General features: G+C 39.1%; 1 protein-coding gene across 1 annotated transcript in view; it reads right to left on the reverse strand.

The window, feature by feature from the left end:
- Nucleotides 1–16475, reverse strand: part of LOC129730030 (zinc finger protein 395-like) — an 89260-nt gene that overhangs the window by 54444 nt on the left and 18341 nt on the right. Inside the window, exons 2-3 of the mRNA XM_055688994.1 lie at nt 15312–15448; nt 14923–15245 (exon numbers count right to left, since the gene is read on the reverse strand). Coding sequence (XP_055544969.1) covers nt 14923–15245; nt 15312–15448 — 460 coding nt within the window. The remainder of the gene's footprint in view (nt 1–14922; nt 15246–15311; nt 15449–16475) is intronic.

Consider the following 16475-nt stretch of genomic DNA (forward strand, 5'->3'; position numbering starts at 1 on the left):
TTCCGCTTCTGATTTGACCTATATGACCAGGGGTTGTACGTGATAGAGTTGGGTGGTAAGATGGGTAACAGTGCTATGTTGTTGCTGCAGCTGCTGCAGCGCTGACCTTGACTCAAGCCATGGATGCGCGCAAGGCACACGCTCCCGAAGGGCGGGTCGAACGGTGGGACAGTCGGTGGCGCACGGAGGAATAAAGGTCGCACGTGTAGATGACGGTGATGATGGTGGCGATGTTGGTGATGACGACCATCGTGATGCAACGACGGTTGAGCGTGGAAAATGCGAACGCTAAGCACCGCAGTTCGATTCTCAAACTCAAATGCATCGCTCTCCGGTCGTACCACCGGTTGAATTGAGAGTCATAAAGCTAGTAGTGAGAGCATCAAGCGTTCAGAATCGATGCTTGTGCTCGTTCGATGCAACGATACTGACGATGATGGCGGTGATGACGATAATAATACCAATGAGTGGAGAATTGCAGTCTCAACGAAAAAAAAAAATAAAATAAAAATCGAAACTTTTATGGTGTGCCATACAAGGTAACGTAAATGAGGGCCACTTGGAGTGAATAAAAATAAAGCCAGGATTTTTTGTTTGTTTCGTTAAACTGCCAGGTGGCTGATTATACAGAAACTAGTCGGTGCTTAGCAACAACGCTGAAATTATTAGCTTGTAGGCGAGCTCGGTTTCGAATGTGTGACATTGTTTGTAAACGGGTTCTACAATTATGGCGGATAATATCAGTAATGTTGGCTAGAACTAGTTTTCCCTACTAAAAAAACTAAATTTCTGTTACATAATGACTGAAAAATATAAAAGTCTAGTTATTAAAATTACCGATCTAATCAAACTCATAACTCACAAACTTTCACTGAAACCTGAGAGGCTGCTGCTAACGGGTGAGTGAATTATGTAACATCATAAAAGTTATAATAGTCCAAGTTTACTCTCTACAATAAATTCGTTGTCAGTCAACCTCGATTCCGGTCTTTTAACGCCCAGAAAACTTGAACCAACAGAACAGTTTGCTGGCTGTCACTCCAACGGGTAAGAAAAGTCGTTTATAACTTTTTTTACTCGATCGCCGTGGTCAACCCGAATCCGGAAGCCGCCAATCCCGTCGAACAGCACAATTCATGCTAATTTGGCTTTTAACTGTAATGTTGTCCGAGTAACGAGCGGTGGTCGGTCCGCCCTATGTGTGTCAGCTTAATAGTGTAAAAATTCAAGTTCAAGCATAAAATCGTTTTGCTTCCCATCCCGAATGCCGGTCATCCGGGACGAGTGTGCTGCTGCTGCCAGTACACTTTGCATGCTTCCCGGGGGCAGGGCACCATAATTGGTAGGAACGTGGCGGGTGCCGGGGAACCGCTCGATGGCACGTGTCACGCGCTAGTAGTAGTGCATTGGAATGCACTTTGCCTAGATAATAGTGCTGTGCTGTTGCACTCACTCACACTTCTACCCGAACCCGCTGCCGCGGTCGATGGCGGTGAGAGCTGATGGTGGGAAAATCGGTCATCATAGAGAAGCATAAAGAAGATACACTTTTCCTCTAGCCAGCAGGGAGGTTAATTGTGGAGAGTGTGATTCAAACCAAAGCACACTACTGAGCGTCAGTAGCTGACACAAAACGGGAACACATTCCCGTATTGAGGGCAGCTAATGATTGCTGAGAATGCACTTGATCATCAACGTCATTGAAGAAGCCGTTGGCAATGTCAGCGGGCAAGAGGAGGCATACTCAGCGCTAGAATTTATGGCCAACCCAACCCGAGAGTGGTCGGGTGGTTAAGATTTCCTTCACTGCTGCGTCATTAACTGGTGGACACTTCACTGCACTGTCGGACAAGGTTAAGTCGTGTGTTAATTGTTGGATCTGATGTGGTGTGATGTGCTGTGCTGAGTGTTTGAACTTCTGGTTTCGCACCTTTTGAGCGGCCACAAAGGAGTGGGATACATAATGTTACACGTTACGCCAGAGACGATTTAATGCGCGCGCTTAATTATTTATTAGCGGATGTGTGAGCGAGTCAGTCATCAGTAGAAGTTTACGAGCTGTTTCATTACACTTATGATTTGGCTTAGTTTTATGCCAACAAGTGTTAATGCTTTTTCTTCTAGATTGAGACTTTTATTTCTGTTATATAGTAGACATTAACACAACAAAATTGGAGTCGTTATCTTCTGTTAATTTCTCTCTACTACTTCATTTTGGTGAGAAGTCCAGGGATCCTAAACCTTTTAAACAATTCTGTCAGAGCTTCCTCAGGTGAGCTTAAAGAAAAAACTTTGAAGATTCGAATAAAATATTCAATTCAATAACTCACCAATTGAATGATATGTTGTAGAAAAAAATTACTCAAATGCTACGTTTCCAGTCGAAATGGTGCCGAAAAAAAATTCTAAAAAAATTATTGCACGTTTTCTCAAAAAAAAAAAAAAAAAATACAATTGCAGGTTTTTTTTTGAATGGATTAAGTGCAGGATTATTGCAAAATTAGCTTCCTAAAATTTGTTTTTTTTTTTGAAAATAAGAAAAATGTTTGAGTTGATGAGTGCTGTTTTTTTTCCTAAAAATCATCAAATAATTTTCTTTTTCATTGCTAAATTAGACATATTTATTCGAAATCTACTAAAAATAGATTTTATTTATTATCTTCAACAAATAGCATTGAGGTAATACGAATTTTTGAACTCACTTCGAGGTTAATATTGTATTGAGAAAACCTTTTAGGAATTATTTTTAGACTTTTCTTAGTAAAAACAACCCTTGTTGGCAGTACTCGCTCAATATTCTATGAAACTTTTCAGATATTAAAATTTTGTCTAAGTTATCAGATATAGGTCAAATAAATGTTATTTTTCAGTTATGTTTTTCTACTGGTTTATCCTTACTTCCTTGTTTTTTTTTGTTCTACAGCTTAATTGAAACACTTTCGGCAAGTCAACATGTCGGGACATCAATTTTGATAATATTTATTTAAAAAAAAAATTAGGTATAAATTTTAGGTTTTTGGTAATAAAAAACGACCCTTTTTGGCCCACCAACTTAAAATCTTATGTAACTTTGCAGGTAATAATATTTAGTCTAAGTTATCAGAGTTTATCCAAGGATTGTCATATTTCAGTAATGGTTTGGTTTTTTTGCATTTCTGTTCAATTGGCCCAATTTCAACAGGTCAATATGTCATATGATTTTTACCAGCAAGACATCAATTTCAATTGATTTTGTGATTTTGTATTTTTTTTGCCAGACAATGTACACTGTTTCCAAAGCTGCAAAAACGCGTTCGAAATTATTTTGACCCATAAATATTGCTTTAGATCAATTTTTTTGTAAGATTTGGACCACTGCAACTATTGTTTTGTTTTTTTTTTGTGGTCTTCAGAGACATAGTTACTCAAGCAAAGTTGTTCCATTAATTATTCTCCATTTTATAGAAGTTGCAAACTTGTGATAAATCCACCTTAAAGTGAGAACTTTACTTTTCACAAAATTCGGCACATTTTATACAAACAATTTTGTCGAAGACATCATTTCATACTTCCATCAGCCTATTTTAATGGACTTTTGTAGAGTTTACAATATAATGTTCCTTATAATATTTGTTTTCAATGTAAAATTTTCATTGCGGTTTCCACAGTTTTTCAATGTTCTTCAATGTGTTTACTATAAATAAACATACAATTTTACCGAAGACAGTTTATTTTCATTTCTCATATTTCTTTAGGTATTGAAGATTATTATTATTAAAATAATGCACTGAATAACCTACATCTAATTATATTTACAAAAAACGCAAATATCCGCAGACAAAATCATTTCTATATCAAAGTAAAATTCAAACATCATTAAATTATATAGCGACTCGATTATATATTGACTCGATTATAGATGATTCGATTATATAGAATTTTAGACTCGATTATATACAGTAGCAGAAAAAAATTTTTTTTTTGAGTTTCATATATGACTTATCTAGCTTATATGTCATAAGAGGATATCCATAAAATACGTGACGCTTGAAAGAAAGGGTGAAAAATAACAATCAAAAATTTTGAATTTTTTTTTTAAATTTTATAATAAAAAAAATAAAATATCTAAATAAATTTAATTTCAAAAATACAGAAAAAATAGAGAAAATTACAAAAAATGAAAAAATATATATGAAAATAAATTTTTTTAAATTTGAGAAATTAAATAAAACTGAATTGACAAGTCAAGAATATACACTGATCAAAATTTTTCTCTACATTTGCAATTACATCAGGAATAACTATAAGATATAGATTTTCTTTGTAAGAAATGTATTTTCTGACTTTTAGAGGGATGAGTCAAAAATAATATTTTTCTTGTTTATTCGAAAACAACGAATCATTTTTGAAAAAAGAAAAAAAAATTTTTTTTCTGATTCGATTATATGTAAATATCGTTTATATATAGTGAAAAAAAATCGGAGACTATATAAAATCAAGTCCGACCTGTATAAGAAATGAAAATGTGCGTCGCAGTAGACTTGCACATGGTAATGTAGAACGACCTTCGGCTCTCGCACAAAAAACAGATGGTCAATTGGCATTCGCTCATCGAAGAGATGCACACTGTCATTCGTTTGTCGATGTCAATCCTTTTTCGATTGAGAAATGTTATTACAAGATCAATGATATAAGTAATCTCCAAACTTTTTGCACACAACGTACGGCTTGGCCAGTACCCGTTTTACATGCTTGTTCATTGATGTATTAATGGACAGCAAGCTTTGCCTACATCAAAAGCAAAGGAAGACGATTATCGTAGTGGAAAATCGTTCTATCGTGACCATTTACAAGCCTTGTTTCATTAAAGCAAACAACATTGTAAAACATAAAAAAATGTAGAAAACCACTATGAAAGTTAATTGAAAAAATGGATTTTTAGGGGCATTCTATTGAAAACTTCACTTAAGTCCACTCAAAAAGGCTGACAGAAGTCGATGTCTTCGACCAAGTTGTTTCTTATGAAACATGACACAACTTTGCCGACAAAACGTAGATTTTTATATGCAGAAATGAGAAAAGTAAAACTCGTTTTTTACTTTTAAGCGAGCAATCTCTATTCTATAAAATTCTATTCTATAAAATGAAGAAAAGTCAACGGAACAACTTTGCTGAAGACACTACGACTTCAATAAGGCTCTTGCAGTTTTGGAAACACTGTGCATTGATTTTAATCACAGTGTGCCGTAAGATTCGCATACCAATGTGATCTTGAAAACACAAGCACACACACACACATACATGTGGAACCCTCTTTTTGATCAGAAATCATGAGAAAAGTATTCGAAAAAATACACTTATCAGAAACTGAAAGTTTCTCGAAGCGTCAAATTACAGACTAGACATAGGTGTGTAACTCAGATTAATTTACATTCAACTAAGCAGCAACACTCATGACTTTCGCCTAATGTGGAACCACTGTAAGCTAATTCGTACTTCAATTGGATTTTTCATTCACTTTCATCTTCTTAGACGGCCATCTCTCTCTCGAGGTGACACATTAAGCGGATTATGATTTTCTGCTGGTGTTACCACAGTTACATGCAGTTCAATTTGAGGCTTCTGCACGCGTTCCACTTGGAAAACCCATGCACCGAAAGCCATGCCATAACGATATTCAACAAAAATTTTCATACACCACTGCAGCAGCAGCACCAGCCCAACCCAACCCAACCCAGCCCCGGCACTGCATGGATATTGCTTGGCTTTGCTTCAAGGTTCTTGTGTAATAATGACGGCTGGTACCACCGACCGACTGCAGCCATAAACAACAATATAAATATAATAACACTCTAAAGAAGCCGATGAAGACCGACCCGTGTATTGCAGTTTGTATGTAAAGTACAAGGAAAAAAAAGCGCAACACAAAATCGTGAAAACATTCGTTTGCGCGCATATCAATGACACGAATACCACCAGCATCGTAACCACCATCGCATCGGCAGCAGCAGGCGCTGATCGGCAGCAGCAGCAGCAGCAATAACAGCACAAAACAGCTAAGCAACACGTTCCCTAGCCTGGCACCGCCAGCCCCTTCTGCGCCTCTCCACCACTGGTGGCAATCAACCGAGCAATACCGAGTGCTCATTACTCAATCTACTTTACAGTCATTGTAGCGCATATTTTGGACCTTGTACTCGTCCCGCCACTTTCCGCATCCTTCGACTGCTTGCCATTCGATCCACACTAATCCGCCCCACCCCCTCTCAAACCCAGCACAAGTAACCATCTTTCAGCACAGCATGTGACCTCTCCCGTGCCATAATGCATGCACCGTTGGCACAGTGGTCTAATCGCAACAAAGTATGGCAGCGGTAGCCCAAAACGATGTGTGCGCATCATGTACTATCGCGCAGTTGTTGCGTCTCACGCAAAGATCATCCTCCATAACCTCAAACATAATGGCAAACTGATCACATCTTCCAAAGTACTCACGTCTCACTCACTCGCGCGAAGCGGTGTTCTCCTTTCTCGCTCGTCCAACTGCGCCGAATGGCGACCGGTTTGCGTTCTCTGCTACCCTCCCCCACTCCTAGCAGGCAGCAGGTTTTGACCGCACAGTTCCGGCTATCCTTGCAATATCCGGGAACAACAACAATAGCAAACTAAACCTTCGAAAAAATGCAGTTTCTTTTGCAGACAAATAAGAACACAGCAACCCAAAAATAAAATAACGTTCCTCGTCGTCGTCGTCGTCGAACGCGAAGAAGCAGGAAAAAAAACGCGAAAAGCCGCCGCGATTCGTGCTGCTACCGCGCTACTGCTGCTGCACACAGCTGCACCGTACTGTCAAATTTTAATGACTGAAGTCTCGGGCCCGACGACTTTCAGACAACCTACACACGCTTCGATCATATGATTTTCCCCGCACACTGGCTGGTGGATGCACACACACGCACACCGCCATCGTTGGCCAGCTGTGTGCCATCGCGGAACAGCAGCGCGGTGATCGTGTGGCTCGTTGTGGTGGAGTTCTCCAGCGAAGCGCAGCTCAGTGACGCGACCGGGCCCGCTGGTAGTAGTCGTGTGTCGGTTACCAATCGAAACCGAACCGGGAGGGGGTGGTAGCGTTACAATACACTTTATAGGTAGGTACCACCACTACGAACGACGCCGTGGCATAGCGCAGCGCAACGCAACGCAGCAAGCGGGCTGCGAGAGGCAGAGCTCTAAGTTGGGTGGCATGTGGTAATTTCCAACACTCTCCGTACACTGTACTGTAACTACTCCACATCGTCGTCGTACCAGAGTCACAGCAAAGCCAAGTGGTTCACTTGCAAATATGCTCCACAATAAGGCACGGGCCGATTCGACTTGCGCGGTGCTCCAGCTGGCGGGTAGAGAGACGGAGAGGCTAGGTGGCCTTATAGGCTAGGCGAATTGGATTGAATTTGTTCGAAAAAGGGGGCGAAAAGTGCACACGTACCGTCAAGGATTCGCGGCGTAGCATGCATTGCACTGATCAAGGCATTGAGGGAGGCGTTTATGGTAGACCTTCTCGAAGGTTTGAATTCCTTATCAAAAGAGTGAAACGGTATTACTTTTTTACAAGCAAGGTTTCTGTGTTTTTTTATGAGTTTAATGACATTAGTTAGTAACTCTACACGTCTTTAAAAAAACGAATCACAGTTCCAAAAATATTTGCTCAAAAACTTCTTGAATCAACATTATTGATATACAATTAATAATGATAACAAAAATCATTACCATTTAAGCCAAAACCCTTTACCGTTTTTCAACCGATTATTCTTAGTTTGAATCCGTTTGAGCTGTTATTTGCTGTTTAAGTCGCTTTTTGCATGCTGACATTTCTAGCTAGTCTCTGCATTATAACGTTGTTTTCGATCGAGGTTCCCCTTCTGAGTCGTTTTTTTGACACTTTATGCCTTTAGATATCTTAATCCGATGTCTGCTTTTAGTTATGTTCTCGCTTTTTTTCGATTTGCATTCAGAAGTTTTTCTCGTTCTCTGGTTCGGGTTTTTGGTTGTTGTTTTTGTGTCATTCAATGTTTACTAATCGTTTTAATTTTTGCTATGCATTTTGAATCTTTTTCATTGGACTGAACTGATCTCTGCATTGCTCAGTCCTACAGCCATTTTTATGGTTATGGCATTGAATTTATTATCGTTCTGAGACAATATATGTTTTTTTTAATTTTATTTTTTTTTCTTCTACGCTTTTGGTGTTCCTGTTTCGGAATCTAAATTTAACTTTGCAATCGATTTTCCATAATTATTGTGAGTATTCCTTGCTAGTTTTCCAAGAAGTCTGTTTGTTACAAACTTTACTATTTTAGGTATTTTTGATTTTAAGCTTTATTCTAATTTTAAAATCATGTTATTCAATATTTTTTCTGGCTGTTTGGGCAGTGCCCTGTTTTGGCATTATTTGTTATTTTACATTTTTTAATTTTTTTGCTATTTATTGTTCATTTACTCGGTTTCGTCTGTTTGAAGTACAGGTCGGACTCAATTATCAGGGACATCAAGAAAATTTTCATTCCAGATAATGGAATTTCCCGGATAATCTAATCACAGAAAAAATATTCAAATTTGCGATAAACGAACATAAAATAAATTTTTCCCCTTTTTTATTTTACTTTTATGATGCAGTGGCGTAACCAGAAATTATTTCTGAGGCGACAAGGGGTAAAATCTCGAGAAGCAAAAAAATAAAAAATTGGATTTTATTTATTTTCACTTAATTCGAACATGTCTCAAACACGCTAGAAGTGACATAAATGGTAACAAATCTGCCAGAATGGATGGTAAAGGTAAAATTTTGGAATTAAAATAAATACGAATACAAAAAAAAAATCTGGATAATCGAGTCTTAAATCCCGGGTAATCGAGTCCGACCTGTAGTTGGAAGTTTTTGGTTCTTGGAGGCTTCTGTTGGTTTTCTGAAACTTTCATAAAATTTCTGTTACCGCGAATGTTTTTCTTTTGGGTTTATATTTTAGATCGTTTTAAAATGTTGTTTATATCCTTTTAATTCATTATGAACTGGGTCGATTTGATATCTGTTTAGTATTAAAAAATCTTCAGCATAAGAAAACAATGCATTCATATTTTCTGTTTTTTTTTCACGTAAATCAACAGAGTCTTGGGTTTATTGGTATATTTGAGCTTCCAATCGTTTTTTAATTTCTAAACGAAATTTCTAGTTTTTTTTTAATTAAATCATTCCTTTTTGTTTTGATGCTGCAAACATCAATAGATTTTTAATAGATTTTATTATTCAAAAGTTTTCTTTTAAATCATTAATGACGTTTTCGTCCAACTTCGGCGGTTCAACTATTATGGGAAGCTCTGGCAGCACAGCTACCGTCAGCACGTCTGCTTAGTAAAAATTCACATTTTAAGTGTTTTTTTTTTTTCATCAGTTTTCTGCTGAAACTAGTGTGTTGGGTGTGAATGATGCTGTAGAGGCGCTCGAATATGCAACAATATCAATAGATTCAGTAAGATAAGTATAAACAATTTCAATTTTTTATATGTTGATATTCGAGCTCCTAACCAGTGAAAAATCTTCGTCACTCAATTTTACGCCGCACTGAAAGTGCAGTTAAATTTCGCGTGTGTGAATTGCAACATTAGCGGTTTTCCTAGCTGTTTTTTTCGATCTTCAATTTTTGTTTCCAGCCGCAGAAATGAGTACAACAACAACTATCCATATGTCATGAATTAATTTGCTAAATGTTCATTCCTTTTTTGGAACACAATATAACGGCTGATAGATGATCTATTTGGGTGACTTTATGCGGTGAATGGTTGCAGAAAGGAGCGACACGTCTGTGCAAGCGTTGCAATGTTGTTGTAATAACTTCTTCCAGTTTATGTTTCCAGCCGCAGAAATGAGCACAACAACAACTATTCATATGTCATGAATTAGTTTCCTAAATATTCATTACTTTTTTGGAACACAATGTAACGGAAACTTTTCATGTTTCTCGAATCTATTTGAATTATTTTTTTGCGTTTTCGACGTTAAAAATTTGAACATTTCAGCTATGAAAGGCAGCTAACCGAGAACTTCTTTACATGCCCTGACACTTCTTATTGTATTTTATAATTAATTTTTATTAATCTCACATTATTTGTACATTAATCCAATTAAATCATGGTTTCATCACTTATCAAAGTAAATCCTGATCAAAAACTCACCCCACTAACAAAAACTCTCTTCCGTAGTCTTTGTAGGGATGCAGAGGTATACTCTACCAAAGTGCTTATCTATTGTGGGTTGCCTGCGGCACTGGTACAACTCGAAATTCATAGTTCCAAGAGAAACGGGATTGAAAAATTAGCGTTTAAAAATACCTTTATCACATCCACGAAAACTATGAGCAAGTTACAACCTCTTTTTTGCCTTTTTAGAGCATGTTTTTGATTTGAATTCCAAAGACACATCAGCTTATAACTTAGGTTTTTTTCGTGAATTTTGAAACAAGTCTTTGTGAAATATACTGGAGTCTTTTTTTACCCGGGGGTATTTTTAAGCGTTTTTTTATACGCGCCTTTTTACGCGATTTTTTACAATAACGCGGATTATTTTTACGCGATTTTTTTGAATAACGCCGATTATTTCTATGCGATTTGGAAGATTATTTTTACGCGGTATCAAATAAGTTAGCATAAGTAAATCTAATAAAGTAAAAAATCAATCGTTTGGTTCATGACAATAAGATTTCTGTTTTTTTAATCTAAATAATGCATATTTTCAATAGATTTGCTGTTCTTATCAAACAACAGACAATTTAAGTTGATTCGGGAAAAAGGAACGAAAATACATTACTAATTGTATAACGATACAGGTCAGGGTCGTTGCGATTAACTTCCGATTAAGGAACGAAAGCTTAAAAATATGGCAAAATTATTATAAAAAAGTTATTGTCTTGTTCTTCAATGAATTTTCATTTTAGAAGCACTATAAACTTATTTTGTGTGTTTTGTTACTATTTTTATGTCATTTTTCTAGTTTATATTTACTAAATGGAGTTTTTCTACGCGATTTTTTTTTCAAATTACGCGGTTTTTTATACGCGGATTTTTTCATTGCGTAAAAATAAACCCCAGTGTAAAACTTAGCCGTATTTGGCTTCGTTTGCACGAAATTGACGATATCTACACCTGACTGTAGGGACGTGGCTGGCGCCGTTATTGGTCTATAAAAAATCGGGTCATTGAATGATGCAGAGTGAAAAGTAATTACCACTCCCTGTCGTTCTTTCAGTTGATTCATTGTGTATCTTGAGTGCCTCGAACCCACCACGGAATAGCAACCATTGAAATGTACAGTCAGCTAAGCTAAGCTTGTAGCATCGTGAAATAATTATTCAGTTTTCAGAATTCAGTTCAGAGTTCAAACCTTTATATATATTTTCGAAGCCTTATTTTTTCTTTTTCCAAAACTACTAAAACATTCAAAATAGGTTGAGAAATGACCGAGTTAAGAAGTTGTATGCGCTGTCCAAAAAAGCCACTTCAGAAGTGCAAGTAGCCTTCAGAGACTGAAATGAATTTTTCCGTAAGCAATCAATTGACGCACATCTGAGCTTGCTAGGGACTCCAAAAATCATACGAAAAGTTAAAAAATTCTTTTAATTTTTTACCTCAAGGCAATTTTTTTCCCTTTTGTCGAACAGTGTAGTAATTTTGTGCTTCCATAAAAATATACACTGTTTACAAAAACCTCCAAACCAAAATGCGGAAAATTATGATTTTTTATGCTAAGTATTGTACTATTGAAAAATTTGAAGCCTTGTTGACCGCATGTTCCGATAAATCAGAGTTTAAAAAAGGCCTTTCTCCCTATTACAGCCGAAGCTTGAGTAGACAAACAATTTTATCTCATAAACGATTTGTTGTTGTCCACAAAGACATGCCTACCGGAAGTTTAACTCAAAGTAGTCATGTATATAAGCTAGCATGCAGAAACTCAGTCTTCATTGTATAACCGTTTATGCAGCAAGAGGACGGTCGACTTTTCCTGGAAACTGGCTCGACCCGCAGTCGGCAGAGCAGCAGTACAACAAGGCTGAGCAGGCGATTCATTCGATTGCAGCGTTCCACAGCAGACGGACCAACTGGTGGACCGCAGCACTGCACAGCATTGCTGAACATGTCCGCGCATGTTAGTTTTTTTTTCGGATCTATCGCGTTGCGTTTGTCATTTGATCACTGCCAATAGCTGTGAGTGTGCCAATGGCGTGTACGATCGTAAACGTCGCGTTGGTGTTTTATTAACCGTTATGTACTCGGCAGGGTACCCGGGTACCTTTTCAGACTTTATTGCTTCAAAAACAAGGATAACGTCAACTTAGACAGCTGAAACTTATGGAATGCTCCTAACTAGTGGAAATAAACCATTTTCCATCATTAGTCTGTTTGTAGAAACAAGGGGGGTCGAAGGGGTGGGCTTCGAAATTTTTTACCACGTAAGTACTCGGCAGGGTACCCGGGTACCCACAAAATGAAATGCTTCTTGCTTATTCATTTCGTGACCGATTTTCGATCTTGGCCTATCAAAAGATTGGAAAATCTGTCTACTTTCAGAATCTGGGATCGACATGAACCTGTAACCACATCTGGTTCCTGTAAATCCGGATCTACGGGAGCATGTTCCGGTGAGACAAATTAGTACAATTGTCAATAAAACCGAACACCATTGGTATCAAAATTCTTGAAATCACTCCAGGAATCGATCTACATCCATTTCGAGTCCAACTGGTGAGTTGTCCTCGAAATGGTCGTACCGGAGCAGATTCCCGTGCGGCCCTAAATGGCCACCAACATGAGTGAATAGAAACCCTAGCAATATGAATATCAAAATTTTTGAAATCACTCCAGGAATCGATTTACATCCATTTAGAGTCCAACTGATGAGTTGTCCTCAAAATGGTCACACCGGAGCAGATTCCCGTGGGGCCCTATATGGCCACCTACATGCTCCGGTACGACCATTTCGAGGACAACCCATCAGTTGGACTCTAAATAGATGTTAATCGATTCCTGGAGTGATTTCAAGAATTTTGATATGCATATTGCTAGGGTTTCTATCCACTCATGTTGGTGGCCATATAGGGCCCCACAGGAATCTGCTCCAGAGTGGTCATTTCAAGGATAACTCGGAAAATGGACTCAGAATTTATAAAAGTCAACTTCTGGATTGTTTGGTTTTATTGCCAATTGTTAAAATTAGTCTCGCATCTTGAACCTGGCTCCGGAGATCCGGATTTGCAGGAACCATATGGGGACCAATGGCTCTTTAGGTCCCGTATACTAAAAATAGACAAATTTTACAATCTTTTGACGGGTCAAGATTGAAAATCGGTCACGAATTAAAGAAGTAAGAAGCATTTCATTTTGGTGGGTACCCGGGTACCCTGCCGAGTACTTACGTGTGTTAAAATTGCCGAGTACATAACGGTAAAACAACCTCTTCAGAAAAAATTTTGTCTTACGGTGTATATTTTTTCTGGAAGGACAAAAATACTTTCTACAATTTTGCCGAAAACATCATACCAATCAAACAAACCTGTGTCTTTTTTAATTTTTTTTCTTGGAAAATTTTATCTTTTTTGGTTCTCACGTCTCCATGATCGGACAACCATCATTGTTCAGTTATAATTCCTTTAGTATTTTTAACATTTTTAACTGTTGTTATTGATATTTTCATTGGGCACCCAATTTTTTTTAAATATGGTATAAAATTTTAGTTCAAAGTTATTTCAAAATAATTTTGATATTCAAAAAAATTTAAATAAAATAAAAATATGTGAAGTTTCCACAGCAATGCATTGTTTTTGGGAACTATTTCTAACAAAAGAAGTTGAGGTTAAGGAGTTTTGTAGAAAACAATATTGTATAATTTTTAACAATTTTCGATTCAACTGTTTGGAAAATAAACCTTATCTTTTTTTTGATATCCTAATTGGTAAAACATACTTTTAAACATCTTGGAAAATTCCAAATACTTTGCTCTCAAACACCAAACAAAAAAGTTCTAACACTGTCGTAAAGACACTTCCCGGCTGCACTTGCTGCATGATGCGGGTGTTTTTTTTTCCTCACCTAAACCATGCGTCTATCTTGTATCTCAAGGGAAAATTTTCCCCACCTTCCGCTTCCGTCGTCGCGTCACTGACCGGTACGCCACCGGCTTACACACAACCAGCTGATCCGGCTTGCGGCGGTCGTCTCGTCTCACAGACCCCCACCTCCTCGTTCCACCCCCATCAACCAAGGTGATTAGTTAAATAATTTCTCGATTGCTTTTCCGCATTTGTGTTTCTCTCCCGCCGTGGTACCAATTGCAGCAACTGCAACAGCTCCTACTACCCAAGCTACAATCGGTGTGTGCACCGATATACTGATGCAAGATTGGCGCGTGCCTTACCCCGCTCCACCTTTTTCACCACCAACGGCCTTTCGTGCCGTTGTTCCTCCGCGCGCAACCAGTTGATAAATAAACCTCGTAATGAGCTTTTTCGATTGAATTCGCATGTTGTGGGTTATTGCAGTGCAGTGCGCTGCAGCTAATTTTCCGAACGAACAAACAACTTATCGCGCGAATTGGCTTGCACAGCTTAGTTTTGTTTGGCTTTATGCAACATGGCGGCGAACGGCCAGTGAAATAATGAGCGCTGAACTTATTTTGTGCTGATAATTAGAGACATTTGCTCGCCGTTGGAGCGGGGAGACTTGCGATTGGAGGAAGAGGAACACTGAGTGCAAGCACGTGATTTGTCAAAGGCCACTCGAAGGCAGACAAGTTGGCGACGATGATCGTCGTGCGATCGAGTTCGAGTTCGTGCAATGGAAACTACCGGCCGCGAAAGGGTTGCCAGCTGGGTTAGGATATTGGTGATTGGTACTTACCCGTCGTTTTCTCTTCATGTCCTCGCTGTAGTCCATTCCGATGCCTTCGTCCGAGAATGATGTAGTCCGTGGTCCGCGAATGACGGTTTCGTTGGTAGAATTATTGTTGGCCGTGATCGTCGTGCCGTTGGTAGCGGTAGTACTGTTATTGTTGTTGTTGTTGTTCGCTGGACTGCTTCCGTTGCTGTTGATTCCACTGCTGCTGCTAACGCTGTTGTTCGGTGGCGTGGAATGACCATCCTCGCTGAGCGGCGGCGTGGTCGAACCGGTGCTCCACGAGGTGGTGCTACTGCTAGAACTGGTGCCCAGCACAGTTTCCCAGCCTGTCGAATGAGCGTGTTAGAATATATGAACAGCTTCGAGCTTCGCGCCGAGCTTGCACAACTTACCAGTCACAGAAGAATTCGGCGAACAGGACAAACTCATAAGTACCAGGGCGGCATTGCATTCGTCCATCGGGTCGTCGTCGTTGATGCTGTAGTATTCCCGATCGTCCTGTGAGTATGACGGGCGTCGTTTACGAGATCTGCAAGGCAAGAAAGAAAGAACAAAAACAAAACACGGATTAGATTTGATCAGCTGCATCGACAAACTGTTATCTGAACGAAACAAACTGCACACTTTCTGTGTTGACGCAGCACGGCACTGTTCCCGATGTTGAGCGATCCACTTGCACTGGCATACACAGACAGGGGGCTGCAAGTTCAATGCATTATCGGTCAATAACATCGTTTTGGAACTCTGCGCTGCGCTGCTCGAGCGAGAAGCAACCCGGGGACAGAAACGAGGTCTAAATTCACTTTCCTTCTCATGTCCAGCTTTCTTTGTGTCTTCACGGTGCAACGTGAGCCACAAAAACCGCGCTGCTGAACTGATAACGATTCACTTTGACCGCAAAATTGCAGAAACTGAACCGGCTCAGCCGGTCTGCCTCCTCCGTGCTCGGTCACCAAGTCTTATCGAGGCCAATATTATCGTCATCGGCGGCGTCGTCGTTGTCGGTATGGTGTAACCTTGCACCTATTCATTGTCGCCGGCCGATGGGCGGACACGGGGGGTCTTTGTCTTGCGCTTGTTGTTTTTAGAACGGCCGCGCACAGTGACCACCACTCCGGGTTTGAGTAATCGCTCGGAATTGGCTTGTTTGCTGCTTGACTTCCAGCGATAGTGTGTCAATCGATTTACGGCCAGCACCACTTGTACGAATTCCGGGCCGCATTGTGTGCAGTAGTGAAAGATAACACGGGAGGTTTGTTGGGCAGAAAGAAAGAGCAGAAAGGGGCGAAGTGGGAATCCCACCCGGTTTAGAAATACCACATTCGAGTAAATTTTAAATACCGTTGGTGCGATTTGAAATATGTGTCGGTAAGTCTTAGGGCTTTAGTTTTGTTGTTTGCCGAGCGCTGGATTATTTTAAAGTAGAATTTTGTAAATTGTAACCATTGTTATCGAATTTTTTTTTTAATTGATATTCTTAAGCCAAAATTCACCGGTTTGAGCTCAGTTTTTGTCCGATTCAGGCCCTAGATTTTTTTTTCAAATATGGGTAAGAA

This window comes from Wyeomyia smithii, chromosome 3 (genome assembly GCF_029784165.1).
Source record: "Wyeomyia smithii strain HCP4-BCI-WySm-NY-G18 chromosome 3, ASM2978416v1, whole genome shotgun sequence".
NCBI lineage: Eukaryota > Metazoa > Arthropoda > Insecta > Diptera > Culicidae > Wyeomyia > Wyeomyia smithii.